The sequence below is a fragment of the Ovis aries genome, chromosome 5, assembly GCF_016772045.2.
Source record: "Ovis aries strain OAR_USU_Benz2616 breed Rambouillet chromosome 5, ARS-UI_Ramb_v3.0, whole genome shotgun sequence".
Taxonomy (NCBI): Eukaryota; Metazoa; Chordata; class Mammalia; order Artiodactyla; family Bovidae; genus Ovis; species Ovis aries.
Window position 1 is genome coordinate 13,553,881 of NC_056058.1, and position 20,422 is coordinate 13,574,302.

The 20,422-nt window shown below is 54.9% G+C and overlaps 1 protein-coding gene across 3 annotated transcripts; it reads right to left on the minus strand.

The window, feature by feature from the left end:
• Positions 1-133: 133 nt before the first annotated feature.
• Positions 134-18,810, minus strand: ELAVL3 (ELAV like RNA binding protein 3). Of its 3 annotated transcripts, none has more exons than XM_012177936.3 (7): positions 18,365-18,810; positions 11,083-11,299; positions 10,597-10,700; positions 6,963-7,116; positions 6,587-6,812; positions 5,722-5,760; positions 134-3,769 (listed from the first exon to the last, which is right to left on the minus strand). In XM_012177936.3, exons 1-7 carry the CDS (start codon positions 18,371-18,373, stop codon positions 3,418-3,420), a joined length of 1,101 nt encoding a protein of 366 aa, XP_012033326.1. In that variant the 5' UTR covers positions 18,374-18,810; the 3' UTR covers positions 134-3,417. The 3 variants fall into 3 exon arrangements, with proteins under 3 accessions (XP_012033326.1, XP_012033327.1, XP_012033325.1); XM_012177937.3 differs by having other exon boundaries at positions 134-3,748; positions 11,083-11,302; XM_012177935.3 differs by having other exon boundaries at positions 11,083-11,302.
• Between the last annotated feature and the right edge of the window lie 1,612 nt (positions 18,811-20,422).

Consider the following 20,422-nt stretch of genomic DNA (forward strand, 5'->3'; position numbering starts at 1 on the left):
CCACCCCAATCACGTGTGCTGTGGGGAAGCCAGGGGGCTCCAGGTGTGAGCTAGGCCCAGAGAGGGACAGTGGCGTGCACTCAGCCACACAGCAGGGCCAACTGGTGTGTGGAAGCACAGATACCTGAGGCCATAAGATTCTGAACTTTTATTTTTCTGGCATGAAAAGTACAAATAATTAAACAATTCCATGTAAAAGTCTGTTACCGCGGCCAGGCCTGTAATCCCGGTAATAAATAGTGTCTAAACTCAACGCAGTGTTCTTGTTGGGTTTTGGGTGTTTTTTTTGTCTTTTTTTTTTTTTTTTAACAGTTCTTTTATCACCTCCAACATGGACTCTGTCTTGATTTGAAACCATCCAAATAAATAACAGGATGAAGGAAGGGCTGGAGGGGCTGAGCCCCTTCCCCACGGGCCCTGCCCCTGCCCCACGCAGGGATGCGGAAGACCCCAGGCCCCACCTCCCCTGGGGTGAGGGGCTGGCCTCCAGGAAGGGGGCCTGGCTGGCTGGGCTGAGTTCTGTGTTTTAGAAAAAGGAGTCCCTTCCCAGTCGGGGGTGGCAGGGGCCCAGGGCCTCAGTTGAGGGGGGGTGTGGGGAGGTGCCCCCTCTCTGGAGCCCGGCCCCCCCCAGGGTGGGGGACAAACCCAGCCCTTATTGCTCACAGATGCCTCCGCCACGCTGTCCACGTGTGGACACGCGTCGCTGCGGGCGGACAGCAGAGGGGAGAAAGCCCCAAGAAAACAGAGGGAGAGGGATGGACCCGCTGGGGGGTCTGCCCTGCTGGAGGGGAGCGGGGAGGTTGGGGAGGACTTAAAAACCACAAGAATAAATAGGTTCGTGTATCAAGAACAAGCTAGGGTTTCACCAGCTAAATAGGACTGAAAAAATTCTCAAGACGAGCAAAAATAATCCCATTAAAGACCCCGGACGTCGCTGGCTGCAGGGACCGCCCTGCAGAGCACAGGCCCCCCCACGGGGTGCCGCTCGGCTACCATTACTGTTATTAATAATTATTATTACTTTAATGATTCCACTTCCCCTTTTATAAATAAATTAGGCATAACCACGTCTCGGCAAAACTTAAAGAAACAAAGAGAACATCGTGGTTCCTTTAAACTTGCAAACTGGATGAAGGAACAGAAATATACACAAATGTCCTTACAGGGCAACAAGGATAAATAGTTAACATAGCAATAAGTTAAAACTACAAGAAGCTCAATTCGGCAAAAAAGTACAAGAAAGTTAACTGGTGCCAGTTTATGTCTTTTTTTTTTCTTTTTTTTTAAATCTCTTCTGTGTGTGTGGTTTTTTTTCTCTTCCTTTTTTTTTTTTTTTTTTTGTCGCTTTTTTCCTCTTCTGTTTGTGTTTTTTTGTCGCTTTTTTGATTTTTTTTTTTCCTTTTTGTTCCTTGCAGCAGAAGCTCCACAGACGTTTAATAACAACACCGGGAGGGGTGGGGGAGAGAGAGCTGGGCAGTCAGATGGGGCCAAGGCCAGACACCAAACGCAGGGACACCGGAGGAGGGGCTGAAACTAGGGTTTGCCATTCTTGGCTCTGACGGGGCCCACTGTGGGGGTGAGGGGCTGCGAGGGCTCCCGAGGGCTCTGGCCTTTGGCTTCTGTTGGATTTTTTTTTTTTTTTAAACAAAGAATGAAAACTAGGGGGATGGAAAAGTCCAGACAGAAGCCGAGGCTGGGGCTCGGGATGGGGGCTGCGTCCACTGCCCTCACTGATCTGGAAAGACAGAAAAACCCAACAAACTGAAAGGGGGTGACAAGTGGACGGGAGGAGAAGGTGGGGCTGGGCCCCTGGGCCAATCCACCCTGGGCCTGTCCAGGAGAGTGGTGGGCGCTTGCTGCTGGGGGAGGCTCTGGAGTGGGGAGGCTCAGGGCCCAGTCTCCCCCTTGGCCTTGTGGGCCAGGGCATTTGGCCCAGGGAGGCTCAGCCCAGGGTCGGGGGTGGGGGTTCCTTTGGCCTCAAGTGTTGGTGGGGGGGGGGGCTGCCTCCAGCCCACCGTGATGCCAAAAGGGTAACGAGGTATCCTGTGTCTGGATGCATGGACGCTGTGTGTGCACGCCTGTGATCGTGGGCAGCAGGGACCACTGAGGAGCCAGGAGAGAGATCTCTGCAGAGAACCTGGGGCGGGGCCGGTGGGGCTAGAGTGTAGGGGGTGGGGTGGGGCCGGCTGGCCTTGCTAACAGAGGAAGTGGGCTGTGGACTGGGCTGGGGTCTGGGCTGTGACCGCTCACCTGGGCCTGAACGATGCTGTGGGCATGTCTGTGTGTCTCTGGGTGTTGTGACTATGTGTCTCCATGCCTGGCTGTCTAGATTTATGTCCAAATGCATCTGTCTCCACACGGCCACGTGCACATCGGCTAATGTTCCCATGCTCACGTGTGCACATTTGTCCTTGGCCACACCCACCTGCGGCCACTTCCGCCCCTGGCCACACCCACCTGCGGCCATTTTCGCCCTTGGCCATATTTGCCCAGGTCCGAGTCCACCATGGCCATGCGTGTGTCGCCCCATATTTTGCTCTTCCATGTTTATTGGGCCAAGGAGTTTTCCTGAGGCGTGTCTCTGGGTCCCTCTGTGCTGCTATGTGTGTCCCTGGGGGGTATGTACATTTGCCTGCCCCTGTGTATCTTTGCGTGGCTGTGTTTCTCCGTGTGGCCCCATGGACCCTCAGCTCCTAAGCCCTGCTCCCTGTCCCTGCCCCAGTTGGTAAACATGACCTGCCAAAATATTTTTTTTTGTCTTTTTTTGTGTTTTTTTTTTTTTCAAGTTCAAGAATCCCCAGTAAAAATTCTCCACGAGGTCTTATTTCCCTTTTTACAAAAATAGAGTTTTTCTTCCCCTCCCACCCCCCCTTTTTTTTTTCATTTTGTCTCTGTTTCCAGCCCCTCCCCCTGCTCCTCACATTCCACACCAAGGGGCTCTGGGCCAGGGCTGACCACACCCCTCTCATGTTTCACTTTTTTGGGGATTTTTAAACCTGATCCCCCCCCTCTCAGGCTCACCTAGGTAACTGGGGAGGCCTGGGCAAGGGGGCCTGGGAGGGCACCCCCAATGTGCCCCACCCCAAGCCATCCGTGGAGGGTGGTTGAGGGGTGGGCTAGGGGCACATCTCTGCTTTCATTTTAGCTGAAAAAGGAAACAAAAACCTTCACCATGAACGAAACCAAGACGAGAGAGTGAACAGCCCAGCCTAGGGGGGAGGGGCATTAGGATGGGGGAGGGGGCCCCGCAGGCACCCCCGTTCCCTGCAGACCCTCCCACCAAGTGCTCACCCTGTGGCTTCTGCAGGGACGCAGGGCCCTCGTGCCGTCCGTGGTCTGCCTGCGCTGTCTCTCTCGGGCCCCCTGTCTCTCTCTCTGTCTCTGCTGCCCGGGGAGGGTGGGGAGGGCGGCGGCGCCTCAGGCCTTGTGCTGTTTGCTGGTCTTGAAGGACACCTGCAGCACTCGCTCACCCAGGCGGTAGCCGTTGAGGCTGGCGATGGCCATGGCCGCCTCGTCGTAGTTGGTCATGGTGACGAAGCCGAAGCCCTTGCACTTGTTGGTGGTGAAGTCACGGATGACCTTGACGTTGGTGACCGCCCCGAAGGGCCCGAACAGCTGCCAAAGAACACTCTCGTCCGCTTCCGGAGACAGGTTGTACACGAAGATGCACCAGCCAGCGCCTGCTGCACCCCCCGACAGGCCCACGCCTGCAAGGCCGCTCATGCCATCGATGGCGATGGGTGAGAACCTGGCGATGAGCGACAGGGGACTACTTTGGGGGTCACGCGGGCTCTGCCCTGACCCCCGGCATGCCCCCTGACCCCTCTTGACCTCTGACTGTGCAGTGACCTTGGGACTGTGTGACCCCTGCATTGGCCCTGTGACCTCCGAGACCCCATCCACCTTAAACCTCACACTCTGAGCCACCAGCCCCCATCTCCACCCTGACCTGAAGCCCTGTCCTGACCTCTGACCCTCTCTGAACGTTAGGTCCTCACCCATGATCCTTCCCTGAGCCCCAACCCACCTCCTGAGCCCATGACCTTAGACCCCACCTGATCCTCAGCCCTGTTGATCCCTGACCCCTTCCCCTCACCTGGCTACCACCCTCCCCTTGGCATTTCTTCCCACCCAATTCCTATCCTCACCACCCACTCAGACACCACCCTGACTTCACCCTTGGCAATGCCACCTCTGTTCCCACACTGGCCATTCTGCCCACCCGGAAGGGCAGTGCTGGAACCAGGGTGAGTGGTCACCTCCTCCCTCTGGCCCTCTTCAGCCTTATACGTACATACGTATGTACATATGTGGGCTTCCCAGGTGGTGCTAGTAGTAAAGAACCCACCTGCCAGTGCAGGGGACATAAGAGACCTGGGTTCGATCCCTGTGTTGGGAAGATCCCCTGGAGGAGGGCATGGCAAGCCACTCCAGTATTCTTATCTGGAGAATCCCATGGACAGAGGAGCCTGGCGGGCTACAGGCGTGGGGTCATTAAGAGTCAGACACGACTGAAGTGACTTAGCAGGCACACATGTATGTGTGTATGGTTTTTTGGTTTTTTTTTGGCTGCACCTCGAGGCATGCAGGATTTTAGTTCCCTGACCAGGGATTGAACCTGCTCCCTCTGCAGTGGAAGCTCAGACTCTTAAACCACTGGACCACCAGGGAAGTCCCTAGGCCTTTTCCTGTTTAAATCGGATATTTATTCTCAGCTCCATCTTCCCTGCAAGGTTCGGTTCCCTCAGTTCCCAGGCCCAGAACAGCTCCCAGCACCAGTCAGCCCTCGGGAGAGGTGTGTGGAGTGAAAGAACAGAGGAAGGGGCAGAACTGGCTTCACCACATTCTGCGCTGCTCCCTGCCTTCCTGAGGCTCCTCTACACCTCAGGACCCAGGACATCAAGGGGCTTAGCTGTTTATATGATTGCTGGGCTCACTCTCTCCTCTTGGACTTTGCAAAGCCATCTCTGCTGCCAGGAACCCTGATTCTCTTCTGGCCCTGGAGTGACGTCTCCACTGGATGTCCGTCAACCTGTCTCCTACCCTCTTCACCTCCCAGATCACTGTTCATCTGTCTCCTTCCCCAAAGGACTGAAATAACATAATAATACAATAATCATAAGAGCTGCTGCCTTTTACCGAGCGAGCCCTCACTGTGTGCCAAGCATCAAGCTCAGTGTCATTCCATTTCCACCAGGGCCACCAGGGCCAAGTCTGACTGGCCCACGCTGGGTCCCCAGCCCCAAGCCATGCTCCTGGCACTCAGCATGTGCTCAGTAGCTCTTTTATTTATTTTTATTTTTTTTTATTGCTCAGTAGCTCTTGATGCTACAGAAACAGGGGCCTTCAGAGGATCAAGGATGTGTACAGTTTAGCAGGGGCCTCAAGGTTCCTTGCCCGCTAAGAGGCGGAAAGGGGGCATCCTGTGACCCTCAGCAAAGATGACCAACAGTGGCCAGTGGGGGCACAGCTGTGACCTGGGCAACCCTGCCTGCCTTTCAGTGGAATGGAGAAGGCCACAGATAGGCCCTCCAGGTCCAAATTTCACAGTAGCCCTTTCTAGGCACTTAGCAGACTCAATATTCCCCAGATCTCCTGATGGTCACACTGTGCCCATACATGGGCAGTCCTGGGGGTGAGGTGGGGGAGGGCTCCATCAGGGCAAAGGTCCCAGGAGGGAATACGGAGGCGCTGGGGGCAGCGGGGCAGGGGCACTCTTACCTCTTGACTCCATAGGCCATGTTGAGCAAATTGTCCAGCCTGTGGAGGCAGAAGGGGTGGTCACTGGTGGCTTCTGGGCACACCCCCTGGCTGTGACACTGGGCAGCCAGCCTGCTCTCCCCGCCCCCACCCAGCAGTCCAGCAGTGCCTCCGGCCCTGCCCCCGCCCGCCTGCTCCCCGCCCGGCTGGACACCGCCTGGCACGGAACCGTGGTCACTCACTTGGGCACCGCCTCTTGCCTCTCCTGCTGCTACCCACTCTTTACTGGCATCCTCGCCCTCCCACACCGGACACCGAGTCTTGCTCTCCCATGCCCCACCCCCCGCACCTGCCCCCAACTCCAGCTCTCGGGTCCCTAGAAGGGAAGTTTCAAATCTCTTCTCCAAAGTGCCTGGGTCAGGCAAGTGACACAGCCTCTCTGAGCCTCAGGGTCCCTGGGGACCCTCTGTCCCTCAAGGGACAAGATGGGCTCTGATCTCACGGCATCACTGAGCAGAAAAAGCAAGGGTGCCTGCCCCCCCAGGGAGCACTCTGCGGGCTGCACCTGTGGAACCAGCGGCTGGAGCCACATGCCCGAGGGAGGGGGCAGCCGGGGCTGACCTGATCGGGTGGTTCTAGAACTCTTGCCGCCAATAATAATACTCACAGTGGCCTGTGCACATTGAGTGCCTGCTGTGTACAAGGGCCTGGCCTCAACACAGGACAGGCCCCCACATTTCCTCTTTTCTGCCCTCAGCAGCCCCAGAGTGTGGGCACCGTCCTGGAGTCTCTCCACTGTGCAGGAACGGGGTTCAAGGAGGGCACCTGCAAGCCTCGGGCACCCGGTTCCGGGGTATCTGGGGGGCAGGGAGCAGCAGGGGCTCACCGGAAGCGCTGTGTCTGGTGGTGCAGGGGGCCTGCGTAGCGCCGGGCGGAGGACTGGTAGAGCTGGGTGAGCAGCGCCTGGCCCGTCTTCTGACTCGGGTTGTTGGCAAACTTGACCGTGATGGGCTCGGCCGCACCCAGCGGCTTCTGCCCGTTCAGTCCTTTGATGGCCTCCTCAGCTTCGATCCTCTTGTCAAAGCGGATGAATCCCACACCCCGAGAGACACCTGCAGTGGGGCGTGAGGGCTTCATGGGGACCCGCCCCTCCTGTGTGACCCTGCCCCCTCTTTGCTGCTGTTTGTTTCTCCACTCTGGTCCCACGTGGGTGTCTCTGACCTGCATGCCCCCGCCAGGTGAGCCCTCCCTGGCAGCCTGACCTGTGACCTGGTCCACCAGGATGCGAGAAGTGATGATGCGGCCGTACTGGGAGAAGAGCTGCTCCATCTCTTTCTGGCTCATGGTCTTAGGCAGCCCGCTGACGTACAGGTTCGCATCTCGGATAGAGGCAGAGCTGGGTCTGGCATAGGATACCTGGGGGAGGGGGTCAGGCAGACAGGGCTGAGGGCAAGACCCATTTCACAGATGGGGAAAGTGAGGCAACACCCAAACTGCCGCTGCGCGACAGACATCTCTCATCCGTTTACTAACAAATACCGTGAGTCGTCAGTCGCCATGGGCAGTGGGCGGGAGTCAACCAGGGCGTGGTTAGAAGGGAGTACGCGTGACCAAGATATCTTGTGACCAAGATAGAGCGATGACAAATATCTGCGTCTCTGGGGTCATGTGTCTCCCTGGGGACCTTGGAGACCTTTGCGTCTCTAGCTCATGCTCTCAGGCTGGACATTCCGTCAACATCGACAGGTCTGATTTCTTTGGAAAGTGAACCTGGGGTGCCGGCCGGTCTCTTCCCTACTAGACTGGGCACCCTCAGGGTCACTCAGATCTTTAGCCCGCAGCTCAATCCTGACAGCTCCAAAATGTCTGAGCCAGCACTGGGACTGGCCCCCAAACTGCACACCTGCGTGATACCTGCCTCCAGGTGTCCTGTGAGGAGGCTTCATGGTGGGGGAGTCACACTCGGCAACCCCAACTTGCCTCTACTCAGTAATGACAGTTCTGTCGTTCCAGGTGCTCAGGTCCCCAGCCTCGGGTTGTTCTCGATGTGTCTCTCACACCCACGTCTAAACACCATCATCCTATCGGCTCCACCTTCCTCCTTATCCAGAATCCACCTACTTCTCCCCATTTTCCTCCCGTTGCTTATCCAGACCAGTGTAGCAGGCTCCACCCTGGTTCCCTGCTCCACTCCACAGCGCCCCCACAGGCTGTTCCTCCCACAGCGGCCAGGGGGCACCTGTGAGCATCTGAACCAGGTCACATCACTCTGCTTAGAATCCTGCGTGTCTCCCACCTTCCTCAGAGTTCAAGTGCTTCTCACGGCCCACAGAGCCTGGCATGACCTGACCCATCACCACCCCCTCGCTCATTTCAGCCCACTGTCCCCCTCAATGTCTCTATTCCAGGCACACAGGCCTCCCTCCATGTTCCCCAAACACTAGGTTTGCTCCACCCTCAAGGCCTTTGCGCTCGCTGTCCCGTGCTTCCAGCTCTCTTCCTCGCCTTTCCTCTCCTCCATGCCTCATGTGAAATATCCTCCCGGTCCTTTCCCATCCACATTTGGTCCTCCACCCTTAGTCCCGTTCCTCTCTCAAAGCCCTTCTCTCAGTTATGAAATAGACACATTTCCCTATGACCCTTCGATCCATTAATTGTGGTCCAGCCCAACAATGAAACTCTCTGCAACTGTTTGAAAAATGGTGGACGTGTATATTTATTTCCCCGAAACAGTGGTGAGTATTGTAAAGTGGGGGAAAGAAAAGTCCATTTACAGAGCAGCGACTATTGTGTGACCCCATCTCATTGTGTGTTTATCAATGTCCTGGAAACATGGTCTAGAGGGCCCACCCCCAAACGCTAACAGGGTGAGCTAGAGCTATCGGGGGCAGGGGGTGGGAGGATAAGCTCCTTCCTTCCTTACTTCTGCTGATGTCTATCTTTCTGTTTCTTCTAAATTAACCTCTGGGTAGAGGAGGTCATTGTCAAGGATCCAGCTTTTGTTTAGGGAGGTGAGTTGCAAGGGCATATTACTTCACTAGAAGTCACTAATTAAAAAATGAACAAAATGAATAAATTGGGCCCAGGGTATATTGCTTCTGGGGTGGGGGCAGGGAGATTCTAACTGATGCGATTGTGTGCACCCGGGGTCCTCCAGAAAACTAAAAGACAAACACCACAGCTGCTATATTTCTGTAATAACAATGAAACTCATAGCAATGTATTTGATGGCTTCCACTCTTCCCCACCCTAGGGGCTGTGCCTTTTTTAGGGATGACAACTTGTTGATGGATTGGAGCTGGGGGACAGGGGAAGGGATACTGAACTCCTAGGTGGGTTTTGGGGTCAGGGGTCATCCAAGGCAGAGTCGGCGTTCAGGGTCCTTCCGTGACGTGGGCTGACCCAGATCCTTCACCTGGGTATGGGCTCCTCCTACACCCCTTGGCCAGGATAGGGCTTGGCACACGATGGATGGCCGGAAATATTTGGGGCACAACCTGCTGGAACACCTAGTTAGGACCAGCCAAACACCACAGCCACCCAGGCACACACACACATACACACACACACGGCCTCACTAGGATACCCACTGCACAGCTCCAGTGACCACACCACCAGGAGGGTGACACAAGGCCATTGCCACATTCGTGGAACTCCAGGGTAATTACAGTAAGAATCATAGAACCAACCACACACCTGTCACACCACTGCACAAGCCCTCAGTGTCACACACATTCCCCCCCGAATGGGGCACAGGTAGACACACCCACACAATTTCACCATAACACACAAACACCCTGTCATAGCAAGACACACCCACGCAGCCCCACCAGGTCACAGCCGGAGTTGCAATGTGTCACAAAGCACCTACCAAGAAAACACCATGTCCTCAGAGATACAGAGTAACACAACCTGAGTCTATAACAGCCAGGCCTACATGATAACAGCCACTTACATAGCCACGGGGCCCCACAAACACCATGTCTTGCAGCTTAGGGTGCCACACACTACACACACATGCCACATCACCTGCACACAGTAGCCCTCTGGGTCATACAGTTCGTCACTAGGGTCCATCCTCACAACGTGGGGGCTTCTGGGTCTACTTGGCCACAGAGGGACCCATCAGACCCTTGTCAGCCTCCATATCAGGGCGAGGAAGAGATTCCAGCACCTCTGTTTTTATGGCAAACTGGGGGCCAGATGGGCGTCCTCCCCAGCTTACCCTCCCCCAGGATTCAGAAGCAGATTTGAGGGGCGGAGCCCAGACACCCCCAGGCAAACCCGGAGAGGGGGTTTCCATGGTGATTCCCCCCCACTCCCTTCCCAGGGAACCTGGGCTCACAGGGTCCCAGCTGCAGCTGCTGAGAGGGGAGGTCATGGGGGGGAGGGGCATTGCACAAAGGTGGGGGAAGAGCCCACCCCTAATCCCACCCTCCCAGACCCTAGTTAGGCTCCAGATGGCAGATGGGCCCCCCTCTCCCGCAGATGGGCCCCCTCCCCCATTTCCATGACAAAGGCAGGGAGGGGGCTGCACACCAGACCCTGGTCACTCCTACAGCTGAGGGGGTGGGCACCTCCAGGGCCTGGCTGACTCGTTGAGTTGCCAGAGAATGTGGAGTTGATCATCTCCCCATCAACAGGTGAGGAAACTGAGATTCAGAGAGCCAGAGTCATTGGCTCTGGGGCCCCAGCCAGAAAGCCTTTGGGGAATGATCTGAACCCCTAAGGGGATGAGCCATGGGGGAGGATGGGTGGCCGTAGGGGGAATGGACACGTGGGGAGGGTATGCCCAAGGGGGTTGGGTGGCAGTGGAAGGGTCAGTTCAGGTGGGTGGTAATAAAAGAGGAAATGGGCACAGCCAAGATGGGGAGTCACAGGAGCGAGGGCGCTGACCTTGATGGTCTTCGTCTGCAGTTTGAGGCCGTTGAGGGTGTTGATGGCTTTGTCTGCATCGTTGGGGTCAGAGTAGTTCACAAACCCGTAGCCGAGGCTCTGCCCTGCAGGCAGGACCAGGACGATGACCTGCCAGGGTCCTCCCAGACCCAGGCCTGAGAGGCTGACCACCCCCATCACAGTTATGAGAACCAGGATTCCACCCTTATTTATTCCCCCAGTGTACCACCCTATCCCGAGGACACCTCAGACCCCTCCAGTATCCCACCTAGGGTTGCATCTGTCTCCCCATCACACCTCACATTCCACCAAGGTCCCGCCTGCTCTTACCTGGGCTCACACCTGGCTCCCATCATACCTCAGACCCCACGAGGGTCCCATCTGCTCTCATCACCTCCCACCCGGGGTCACCTCTGGCTCCACATCACACGTGTACTTCTGAGGCTACCACTTCCGCCCCCTACCCCTACCCGCCAGAAGCCACACCTGTGATCTTGTCCCGAACCAACTTGCAGGACTCGATGTCACCAATGCTGCCGAAGAGACTCTTGAACTCATCCTGGGTCATATTCTGGGGCAAGTAGTTGACAATGAGGTTTGTCTTGCTGTCATCAGTGGCTCCGTTTGTACCAAGGAGTGGCCCGTTGGGCAGGGCCGGGCCGGCCGGGCCCCCTGCCACCTGAGACTCCATGGCGCCGAGTATCTGCTGGAGACAACAGGCCACACCCACTCACGGCCCAGTCCCCACACCAGGGTTTGTGGTGACAGATGTGTCATGTCTGGCATAGGCTTGAACATTCAGAGGGGATAAGGTATTATTCTTACAGCCCCTCCCACTCCTTGAGCACTGGGCAAAGCATTTTATGTTACCTGGAAAAAGTCCATATATAAATGCCATATATGCCCTTTTGCGTGTATGCTTGCCTTTCTAAAACCAATCTACATTTTTAGAATAATGAAATGAATACTTTTGTATTCAGAATTAAAATTGCAATCTTTTTAATTAGCTATGAAACCCTCATAATCCCATTCCTGACCTTGTACTTTGCTCTTCCCACCAAAGGCAAGACCTATCCAAATATGTTAATATTTCTTTTGCTTTATGCATAATTTTCCCACTAGGCATTTACACCCCTCCACCTGTTTTTCCACTGAGTCATTTTGGATTTTTTATGTATAACATAATAACATCTGCAAATGATACTTTTCTTTATTGCCAATCTATACCTATTATTTATTTTTCTTGTCTTATTGCAGGGGCTACTTTGTGATAGTGGCTTTTTATTTTTGAAACATTAAAGGAAATGCTTTAAATATTTCACAGCTAAATATGATCTTTACTATATGTTTTTTGGTAGATGACCTTTATCAAGTTAAGAATGTTTAATTTTATTCCTAGTATCCTAACAAGATATTTTTTTAAGGAATGGATATTGAATTTTATTGACTATCTTTTTCTACATCTATTGAAATGATTTTTTTGCTTTACTATATTACTATCATGAATCGCATTAATTGATTTTCTAATATTAAGTCAACTTTCCTAAGCTAAACTAAACTTGGTCATGTTGCAGTTTTGTTTATATACATTGTTTGATTTGATTTGCCACATTTTTTGATGGTTCTTTGTTTGGGATTTTTAACCTCTATGTTCAAGAACGGGCTTCCCTGGTGGCTCAGATGGTAAAGAATCTGCCTGCAATGCAGGAAACCCTGGTTCAACTCCTGGGTTGGGAAGATCCCCTGGAGAAGGGGATCTTTTACCTGGAAAAAGTGCATATGTAAGGAAGACTCTATCAATCTATTTGGGTTTCTAGGTGAGGGCAACCTATTCACCAACTGTGCCATAGGAGAAGACCTAAGGAAATGCTGGCTACTTTCCCTTCTCATGCCCATGACAGACAATACCAACCAATCCCAGCACTGTGGGTAGAATACTACCGACTCCAGTATTCTTCCTGGAGAATCCCATGGACAGAGGAACCTGGCGGGCTACAGTCCATGGGGTCACAAGGAGTTGGACGCTATGTTTTTTGATCCATGCAACAGCTCAGTAGAAGTTAATTATGCTATGACAAGGAATATGAGGCTCAGAGATGTTAAGGAACTTATTGAAGTCACACAGCATATCAGTGGTGGCATTCGGAATGCAAACGCAGACCTGTCTACAGCTGAAGACCACTCTCTACCATTCTCTATGACAGTCAGTCAGTCAGGTACCAGCTCTAAATCCTTGTTTTGTGTCCTTGGATATACTCCTTATTCTCTTGGAGGCCTCTGACTCACTTTGCTGAAAATTCAAAAAATTAGCCATGGCTATCTTAAGAGTCATGTAGAGACGAATTTTAAAGCCACATCTGGGCTCAGAAGGAAACAGTGCTGGAGTTAGTTGGTACTGTCTGTCATGGGCATGAGAAAGGAAAGTAGCCAGCATTTCTTTAGGCTTTTCTCCTATGGCACAGCTAGTGAATAAGTTGCCCTCACCTAGAAACCCGAATAGATTGGTAGAGTCTTCCTAGAGGGATGAATTAAGAAGGATTTAAAGCCATATTCAGTTTTAGGAGGACAGACCATTGTGATTGATTAGCAATGTCTATTGTGGTGATAGAACTAGAAACAGCCAGCAGGTTCACATCATCACAGTCACCCCTGCCCCAAAATATAATACCATCGTTGTCCCCAGATTTTGGGCATACTGTGTACTAGGCACAGAGCAAGCACCTCTACAGGAATTTTTTTTTTTTCCTTAGTCACAACTCTGAAAAGAAGAGGGTTTTATTTCCTCAGCTTAAGAAATGTTTAGGTGCTGAGTCTTATCGGACTCTTTTGAACCGCATGGACTGTAGCCTACCAGGCTCCTCCATTTGTGGGATTTCCCAGGAAAGAAAATTGGAGTGGGTTGCCATTTCCTTTTCCAGGGGATCTTCCTGGCTCAGGGATTGAACCTGAGTCTCCTGCATTGGCAGGAAGTTTCTTTACCACTGAGCCACCTGGGAAGCCTGCTTAAGAGATGATACAGAGAAAAAGAGAGAGAGACTGTGGACTAAATGGGCTTTCCAGAGGGCACTAGTGGTGAAGAACCTGCCTGCCAATGCAGGAGACTAAGAGATGGCGGTTTGATCCCTGGGTTGGGAAGATCCCCTGGAGGAGAGCATAGCGACCCATTCCAGTATTCTTGCCTGGAAAATCCCACAGACAGAGGAACCTGATGGGTTATGGCCCATAGAGTTGCAAAGAGTTGGACACGAATGAAGCAACTTAGTATCCATGCATATGGACTAAACACTTGTGTCCCTGAAAATTCATGTTGAAACCCTTATCCCCAATGAGATCGTATTTGGAGGCAGGGCATTTGGGAGGTAATTAGGTCATGAGGATGGAGCCTTATAAAAAGCGATAGATGATCTCTCTCCACCATATGAAGACAGTGATAATATAACCATCTGCAAACCAGGAAGCTGGCCCTCACCACAAATCCAAATCAGCCCACACCTTGATCTTGGACTTCTCAGCCTCCAGAACTATGAGAAATAAATGTCTGTTGTTTAAGCCACCCAGTTAATGGTATTTTAGTCAGCCTGAGCTGACTAAGACAACAGATGTGGAGAGTGAGGTTCAAAGATGTTTAAAAAACTACCAAGATCATGCAGTCCCTAAATGGTGAAGCAGGGATTTGCACATGAGCTTTAATGATTAGAAGTCTGTAGTTCCGACTTCTACTGCCAATGAAGCCTAGTGCTGGCTCTCACATTTTCCAGCTGTGTCCTTAGGTATGCTGCTTCACACTTCTGGACCTCTGCTCCATTTGGTTGAAAACTCCAACAGATTACCAGTATAGTGACCAGAGAACAATCTAAAGCTGATCGTGGGTGCAGCTGGAAAGCATTCTGGGATCGGTTGGCTATGTCTGCCATATACACGGTCATGGGAAGTGGAAGCAGACTTGTCCTGTCCACCAGTCCCGCTATTAATAATCATCCCACTCCATTGACACCTCCCGTGTCAGGTAAGAACTGAGTAAGAACTCAGAGACACTGCATGATATAAATGGAGAACTTGATTTCAAACCTGGATATGTTGGACTTCAGAGCTGTTTCTAATGACTGGCCAGCACACTGGGGGGAGCTCTGCTACCATATGGCTGTATGTCCTCAGGGACAATCTTAGCTCTTCTTTGGGCTTCTGCTTCCTTGTCATTTATTCTTATTTAAAGGATGGCTCAGAGGGTCAACTCCCCTGCAGCTCCAATTGGCTGGGAGTGGCTATCTGGGAGATCTGCCTGGAGAATTATTCTTTGATTTTATTTTTTTCCATTTTTGGCTGCATCATGAAGCTTATGGGACGTTAGTTCCCCAATGGGGGATTAAACCTGGGCCCTCAGCAGAGAGAGCACGGAATCCTAACCTCTGGACCTCCAGGGAATTCCCTGGAGGATTATTCTGAAGCCACATCCAGGCTCACCCGGAACATAGACTGGGTTGATTAGCAATGTCTGCTGCAGGCTCCTGAAAGAAAGCAATAACATACACTCCACACATCCGCATCCTGGTCTTAAAACAACACTTTACTAATAACATAGCCATGAGTTGAGGGCCTGCTATGTGCCAGACAGAATTCTCTATATGAAAATTCCCAGGCAGTTCTCCCAACATTGAACGTTATGGAGCTCTTTTCATCATTTAACAGATGACAGATGAGAAAGCTGAGTCTCACTGAAGGAGAAGGGGTTGAATCAAGGTTGGGTAGCATGCAAAAAGTCGACCAAGAATTCAAATCCAGGGTTTAGACTCCAGAGCCCACTCTCTTGGTGAAATGGCCAATAATAAAAATAATAACAGTAACAAAGCAAAGCTGAGCACCCACTCAACACCAAGCCCTGGGCATCACTATGTTTAAACCTACACTGTTGGCCGAGTCTACACATTCAACTCAACAAGTTATTTACTAGCTGCCACCAAGATGCTGCTTCCACCCTCCTCACTGTGCGTCCTTTGGCACTCATGCTGCCTCCCTGGGCCTTTGTCCGACCACTGAAAATATGCCACAGAGGTCCCCCATGTATGGAGAGCTGGAGTCTGAATTTATGTCTGGGTTCAGCAAGTTATTATTCTGTGATCAGTTGCTGATGCCTATGGAAGCCCCCAAAAGCAGGACATAGTACGCAAGACACATCAGAGTCCAGCTTTGGAAGCCCTACTGTGTGCACTGAACATGTATAATTTTCACTGTTTTTACACAATCATGCTGGAAAGCTGGAGATCATCTCCATTTCTCAAATGGAGAAATTTAGGGTGAAAGGAACCTGTGACTTGCCCAGGATGACAAGGAAGTGGCAGGGATGGTTTTCGGATTTGATTCCTTGATCTGATGACCCTAGAGTCTACAAGGTTACTGGTTCTTTACCTCCCTGAATGCTATCCTCAACTTGGATGGGGTTAAGAGGAGATTGGGGGGTTCCCACTAGGGATCTTGAAGCCCAGCCTGCTAATCTCCCCACCCCATCTCCCTTGCATCTGTGCCAGAGCTTAAAGGGATCAGTGTCGCATTTCCTCTGAGGCTGAGCCGACTGAGCTGCTAATGGGGATCGGATTGGTGGAGGCCACACCCTCGGGCTTCAGCCCACAGCAAATGCATGGCCCAGGATGACACAGGGATCACAGAGACCTTCCCGAGGGCTAAGGGCTGTCCCAGGACAAGGATGGAGAGGTGAAGTCAGAGGGAAGAAAGGCAGATTAAAGATGGAGCAAAAGGGAAACAACCCCCACCCTCCCACTCGCAATCTCTGGCTTTTCCTCTGGGTCTTTCCCTCTTTCTGCTACATTTTTCCTGTTTCTCTTCTCTGTCCGAGTCTCTTGCCTCCATCCTTCTTTCCCCTCTGAACCCTTCTCTGTCTCCCCTTCCTTCTCTCTTCCTCCAACTCTTTTGTACTATCATACAAACATCTGACACATGGATTTTTGCAGTGAACACACCTGAGATCATTTTGCTGTGTCAGACCCCCTTGGCCTCCAGCTGTGCCCCTGGTCCTAGTCACAGTGACAGATGCTTGGGCACCCACGACAATAGGGCATTGAGTGGCTATGCATGGTAAGGCTGGACCACCACGTGGTGCTAAGTGAGCCTCCTACTTCTGGGTTTTTCTCCCTTCATGCAGAGCCATCACTGTCTCAACTCATCCTCTGACTTCCTCCCAGCCTGTCTCAGTGGTAGGTCTCTGCCAGAGTGACCAGGACTCCGAGTGCTCCAAGGCCCTTGTGTGACCTCTGACCACACGTTCTTCCCTTTGTGCATCAGCTTCCCTTTTTCAAATGGGGGCAGAGATCAGAGCAATGTATGCTGGGCTGTTCTGGGGGGTGGTGAGGGTCCTCAGGAGGCCTCACTCACGTTCCTAGACCTGGGTGAGGAGAGTGAGGCAGCGAGGGAAAGGAGCTGGCCTGAGATCACACAGCAGAAAAGGGTGGCCTCTCTCAGGCCTCCTTTCTCAGAGCCAGGTGGGTGGGTCTCAATGTCTGGAAGGGGAGAGGCCCAGGTACGGAGGGAGTGCTGAACATACCCCCACCCATTATGCTCGCTACTACTCGGAAAAGAGGTCCGGAAAGAGATACAGGGTACAGAGACACACGCAGAGACCAGAGAGACAGAAAGAGCGAAAGAAGCAGGCCCGGGCGCTGGGACCAGACAAAGGACGCTCCGCGGCGCGGGGAGCAGAGTCGCGCGGCGGGGGCGGGGGTGGAGCCGGGGTGGGGCTAAAATTGGCCAGCCCCGCCCCCGGGATACGCCCGGGCTGCCGAGTGGAGTGGAAATCCGAGGGCTCGGGCGAGGCCGGGCCCCTGGGGCCCCGGGGCGGGGTCTAGATGGGCGGGGCAGGGGCGTGGTAAGAAAGGGCGTGGCCGGGCGTGGCCGGGCGCTCGGGAGCTGACCAGCTCGGCGGCTGCTGAAAGCACCGGCTCTGGGCGACGGGTGCCGGCGGGCGGGCCGGCGGGCGCGTTCAAGGTCACCCCGCGGCCCTGAGTTCTGGCAGGGTGGGGCGCCTTGACCTGGCCTAGGGGGTCTGCCTGAGCTCCTTTCCCCATCCTCTGGAGGCGGGGGCTCAGGAGCGGCGGAGCACTAACCCCCCCGCGGGCCCTCTCTCCCCTCCCCCTCCCCGCAGCCTGAAGCGCCCGCGCGAGGCTACGGCCCGCGAAGAAGCGCCGAGAAACAAAGGGACGCGGCGGCGGTGGCGGCGGGCCCGCGGGGCCTCCGGGCGCGCCCCCTCCTCTCCCCTCCCCGCTTGCCGCAAGGTCGACGGGCTCGAGGACGAGATGCCCGGCTCCCGGGCGCGGTCGAGGCCCAGGGCGCGCGATCCGACGCCACCCCTTCCCTGGGGCTCTCGGGGACTCCTTGCCGCCTGGTCCTGGCCCAGCACCAGTGATTGGGGCCCTGCGTTTGCCTGGGAGGCCTGCTGAGTCCGGGCCTGGATGGAGGAGGCATCCTCCGCCGCCGCGGCCCCTCCCCCATCAGGCCTGCTGAAGGGGGGCAATCCCGCCCCCGGGGCTCCGTAGGATGTCCCCCGAATCGCAGGTCGATTCCCTAAGGCCTCTCAAGACAAACTCTAAGCGCCCCCAGCACTCTGGGTGCGGCTCTGCTCACACTTAGGCCCCGAGGCTCGGTCCTACCCCCCCACCCGGGCCTAGCTAGGCCTGGTCCTACCCCCCCCTCCCATCTCCTCGGAGCCTGTGCCTAAACCCTCTCCGACTAGGTTCCCTCTCAGAGACAGGGGAATACCTACAGTGACCATTCTTGTGTGCCCGGCGGGCGCGGTCCGTGTTGAGGGCGGCTCCGGGGGTCGTGCACTCTTTGGGGGGCGCTCGATGCTCAAGCCGGGGTCCTGCCGGAGCGGCCTCTGGTGCGGCCGCTGCAGAGGTCTTGGTGAGGGCAGCGGCTCCCTCGAGGGCCGGGGACGGGCCCGAGCCCGGGTACGCGAACACGGATAACCGGGCCCCGGGGTGGCCTGCGGGCAGCAGGGGATGGAAAGAGGGAGCGGGCGCGGGATTGAGAACGCCCCCTGCGAGGCCCCGCGGGGCCCGGGGAGGTTGCGCTTCCCGACAGAGATCTCGGCGCTCTGCCTTTCGCTGCCGCCCCTCGGCCCGGCCGGTCCGGTCCCCGGTGTTCAGTCTTCTCCCCTCGCCCGCCCTCCCTCCCTCCCTCCAGCCCGCGCTGCGCGCTCCGCGCTCTGGGCCGCGCCGCCGCCGCCCCCAGCCCTTTATAGCAGCAGCTGCTAGCGCCGGAGTCGCTTATTGGCTGCAGCAACCGAGCCCCGCCTCCTCGCGGCGCCCGACGGCGCGGCAGGTGGAAGCGAGCGCGCGCTGGCCAGGACTTCGCACACACAGAAAGTACACGCAACCTGGGGGCTCCAATTGCCAGATTCGGGCCCTTTTGCCCTCACGGATCTTACTTCCTGCGTTGGCGCCCCTTCTTGGGCGGGCTTTCGGCCTGGAAGACAGGAAGCGTTCCTCTCTGTCCAGTACCCGGAGCTGGAGAAGCAGAGAGGGTGAGGAGGTAATGATGGCTCGATTGTACTGCCTTCAGAAGGTGCTGTCCACGTAGAAGACTGTAGAGGGACGAGGAACCAGGACTTCACTGAACAGAGGCCTGGGTCTCCTGCGTCCCTCCCAGATTTGGGAGAACCACATGGAGGAAGATGGGGGTAGCTGAAAACATTTTCTGCCTGCAGAAAGAATTGGGATCCTGTGGATTTTGAGCAGGGTAGGTTCTCTAGAATTCAAAGTGGGTGGGGAATGGGCATACCACAGTCAGGGGCCCTGCTCCAAAGGGAGTGAAGAAGTTTGGGGCTCAGGCTTCTAGGCAAACCCCGCTGGTGTCCTACAGATCCGGGAAACCATCAGACCCTTCTCAGACCCCATAAACTTCGGGTGGACGGTTTTGGCCTGTAAATGTTCTGGCTTCCGGGGCTCGTGATTGATCCGCTTGTGGAGTCCCGCTCCCTCTCTGCTAGGGAGCGGACCTGGCCTTTCTCTCAGGCGATACGGGGTGGCGCAGTCTCCTTTGGAACGCAAGTGCACGTTTTTGTCGGGGCGGCCGCCAGTCTCGTGTTCTCACTAGAGCACCTAGGGGCGCCTTCGAGTGAGGCTTCAGCACCACAGACAGCGGTCCGACGGCCCGGTCCAGGGCGCTGCGGGCGGGGGAACCCGGATCCCCTAACTTGAGAGTCGCAACCTGAATTCTATCCTCGTCCCTGCACGTCCTTTTAGGTTCCAGACTGTCCAAGAGTGCCATCAAACCCAAGGGGGAGAGCCTAATTTGACCAATCAGGGATGGCCACCGAGAGGGCCAATTGAGGGAAGATGCCTTCGAGACTGGGCCAATGAAAGTGCGAGCAACCGAGAGCGCGGCCACGCGGATGAAAAGGGAAGACCAATCGTAATGGTCCGCGCAGTCGGGGCGGTGGCGATGCGGTCCCGGGCTGGCCCTATTTGGATTTCCCTGGGCGACCTCGCTGTCAACCCCGGGCACCCCGACCGATGGCTTGTTTCCCGCCGCATGTTCCTCCTGGCTCCTGTCGGATCGGAAACTGAGCTAGTGACGGGAAGGCTACTTCTGGGCGCGCAGACCCGGCTGCAGTTCCCATGGAAACTGCTGGCTCCCGGTTGTGCGGCGATAGCGAAGGGGGCTGAGCTTCGCGGGGAGGCTCGCGGGGGCGGCCTCAGCAGCCGGACTCGCTCATCCTCGCCGACTCATCTATCCCCGGCTGGGGTAGCTCCCAGTCCGAAGAATAAAATGAGGCCCAGCTGCGGCCCCGCCCCCACGAACTGGTGAGGAACCGGCG

What these genes read in the sequence shown, in the direction of transcription:
- ELAVL3 (XM_012177935.3), bottom strand. An exon ending in GGTTCGGGACAAGATCACAG is followed by an intron (nt 10,701 to 11,082) that starts GTGTGGCTTCTG and finishes TCCTGCCTGCAG; the next exon opens with GGCAGAGCCTCGGCTACGGG. An exon ending in CCTGGTGGACCAGGTCACAG is followed by an intron (nt 6,813 to 6,962) that starts GTCAGGCTGCCA and finishes GCCCCACTGCAG; the next exon opens with GTGTCTCTCGGGGTGTGGGA.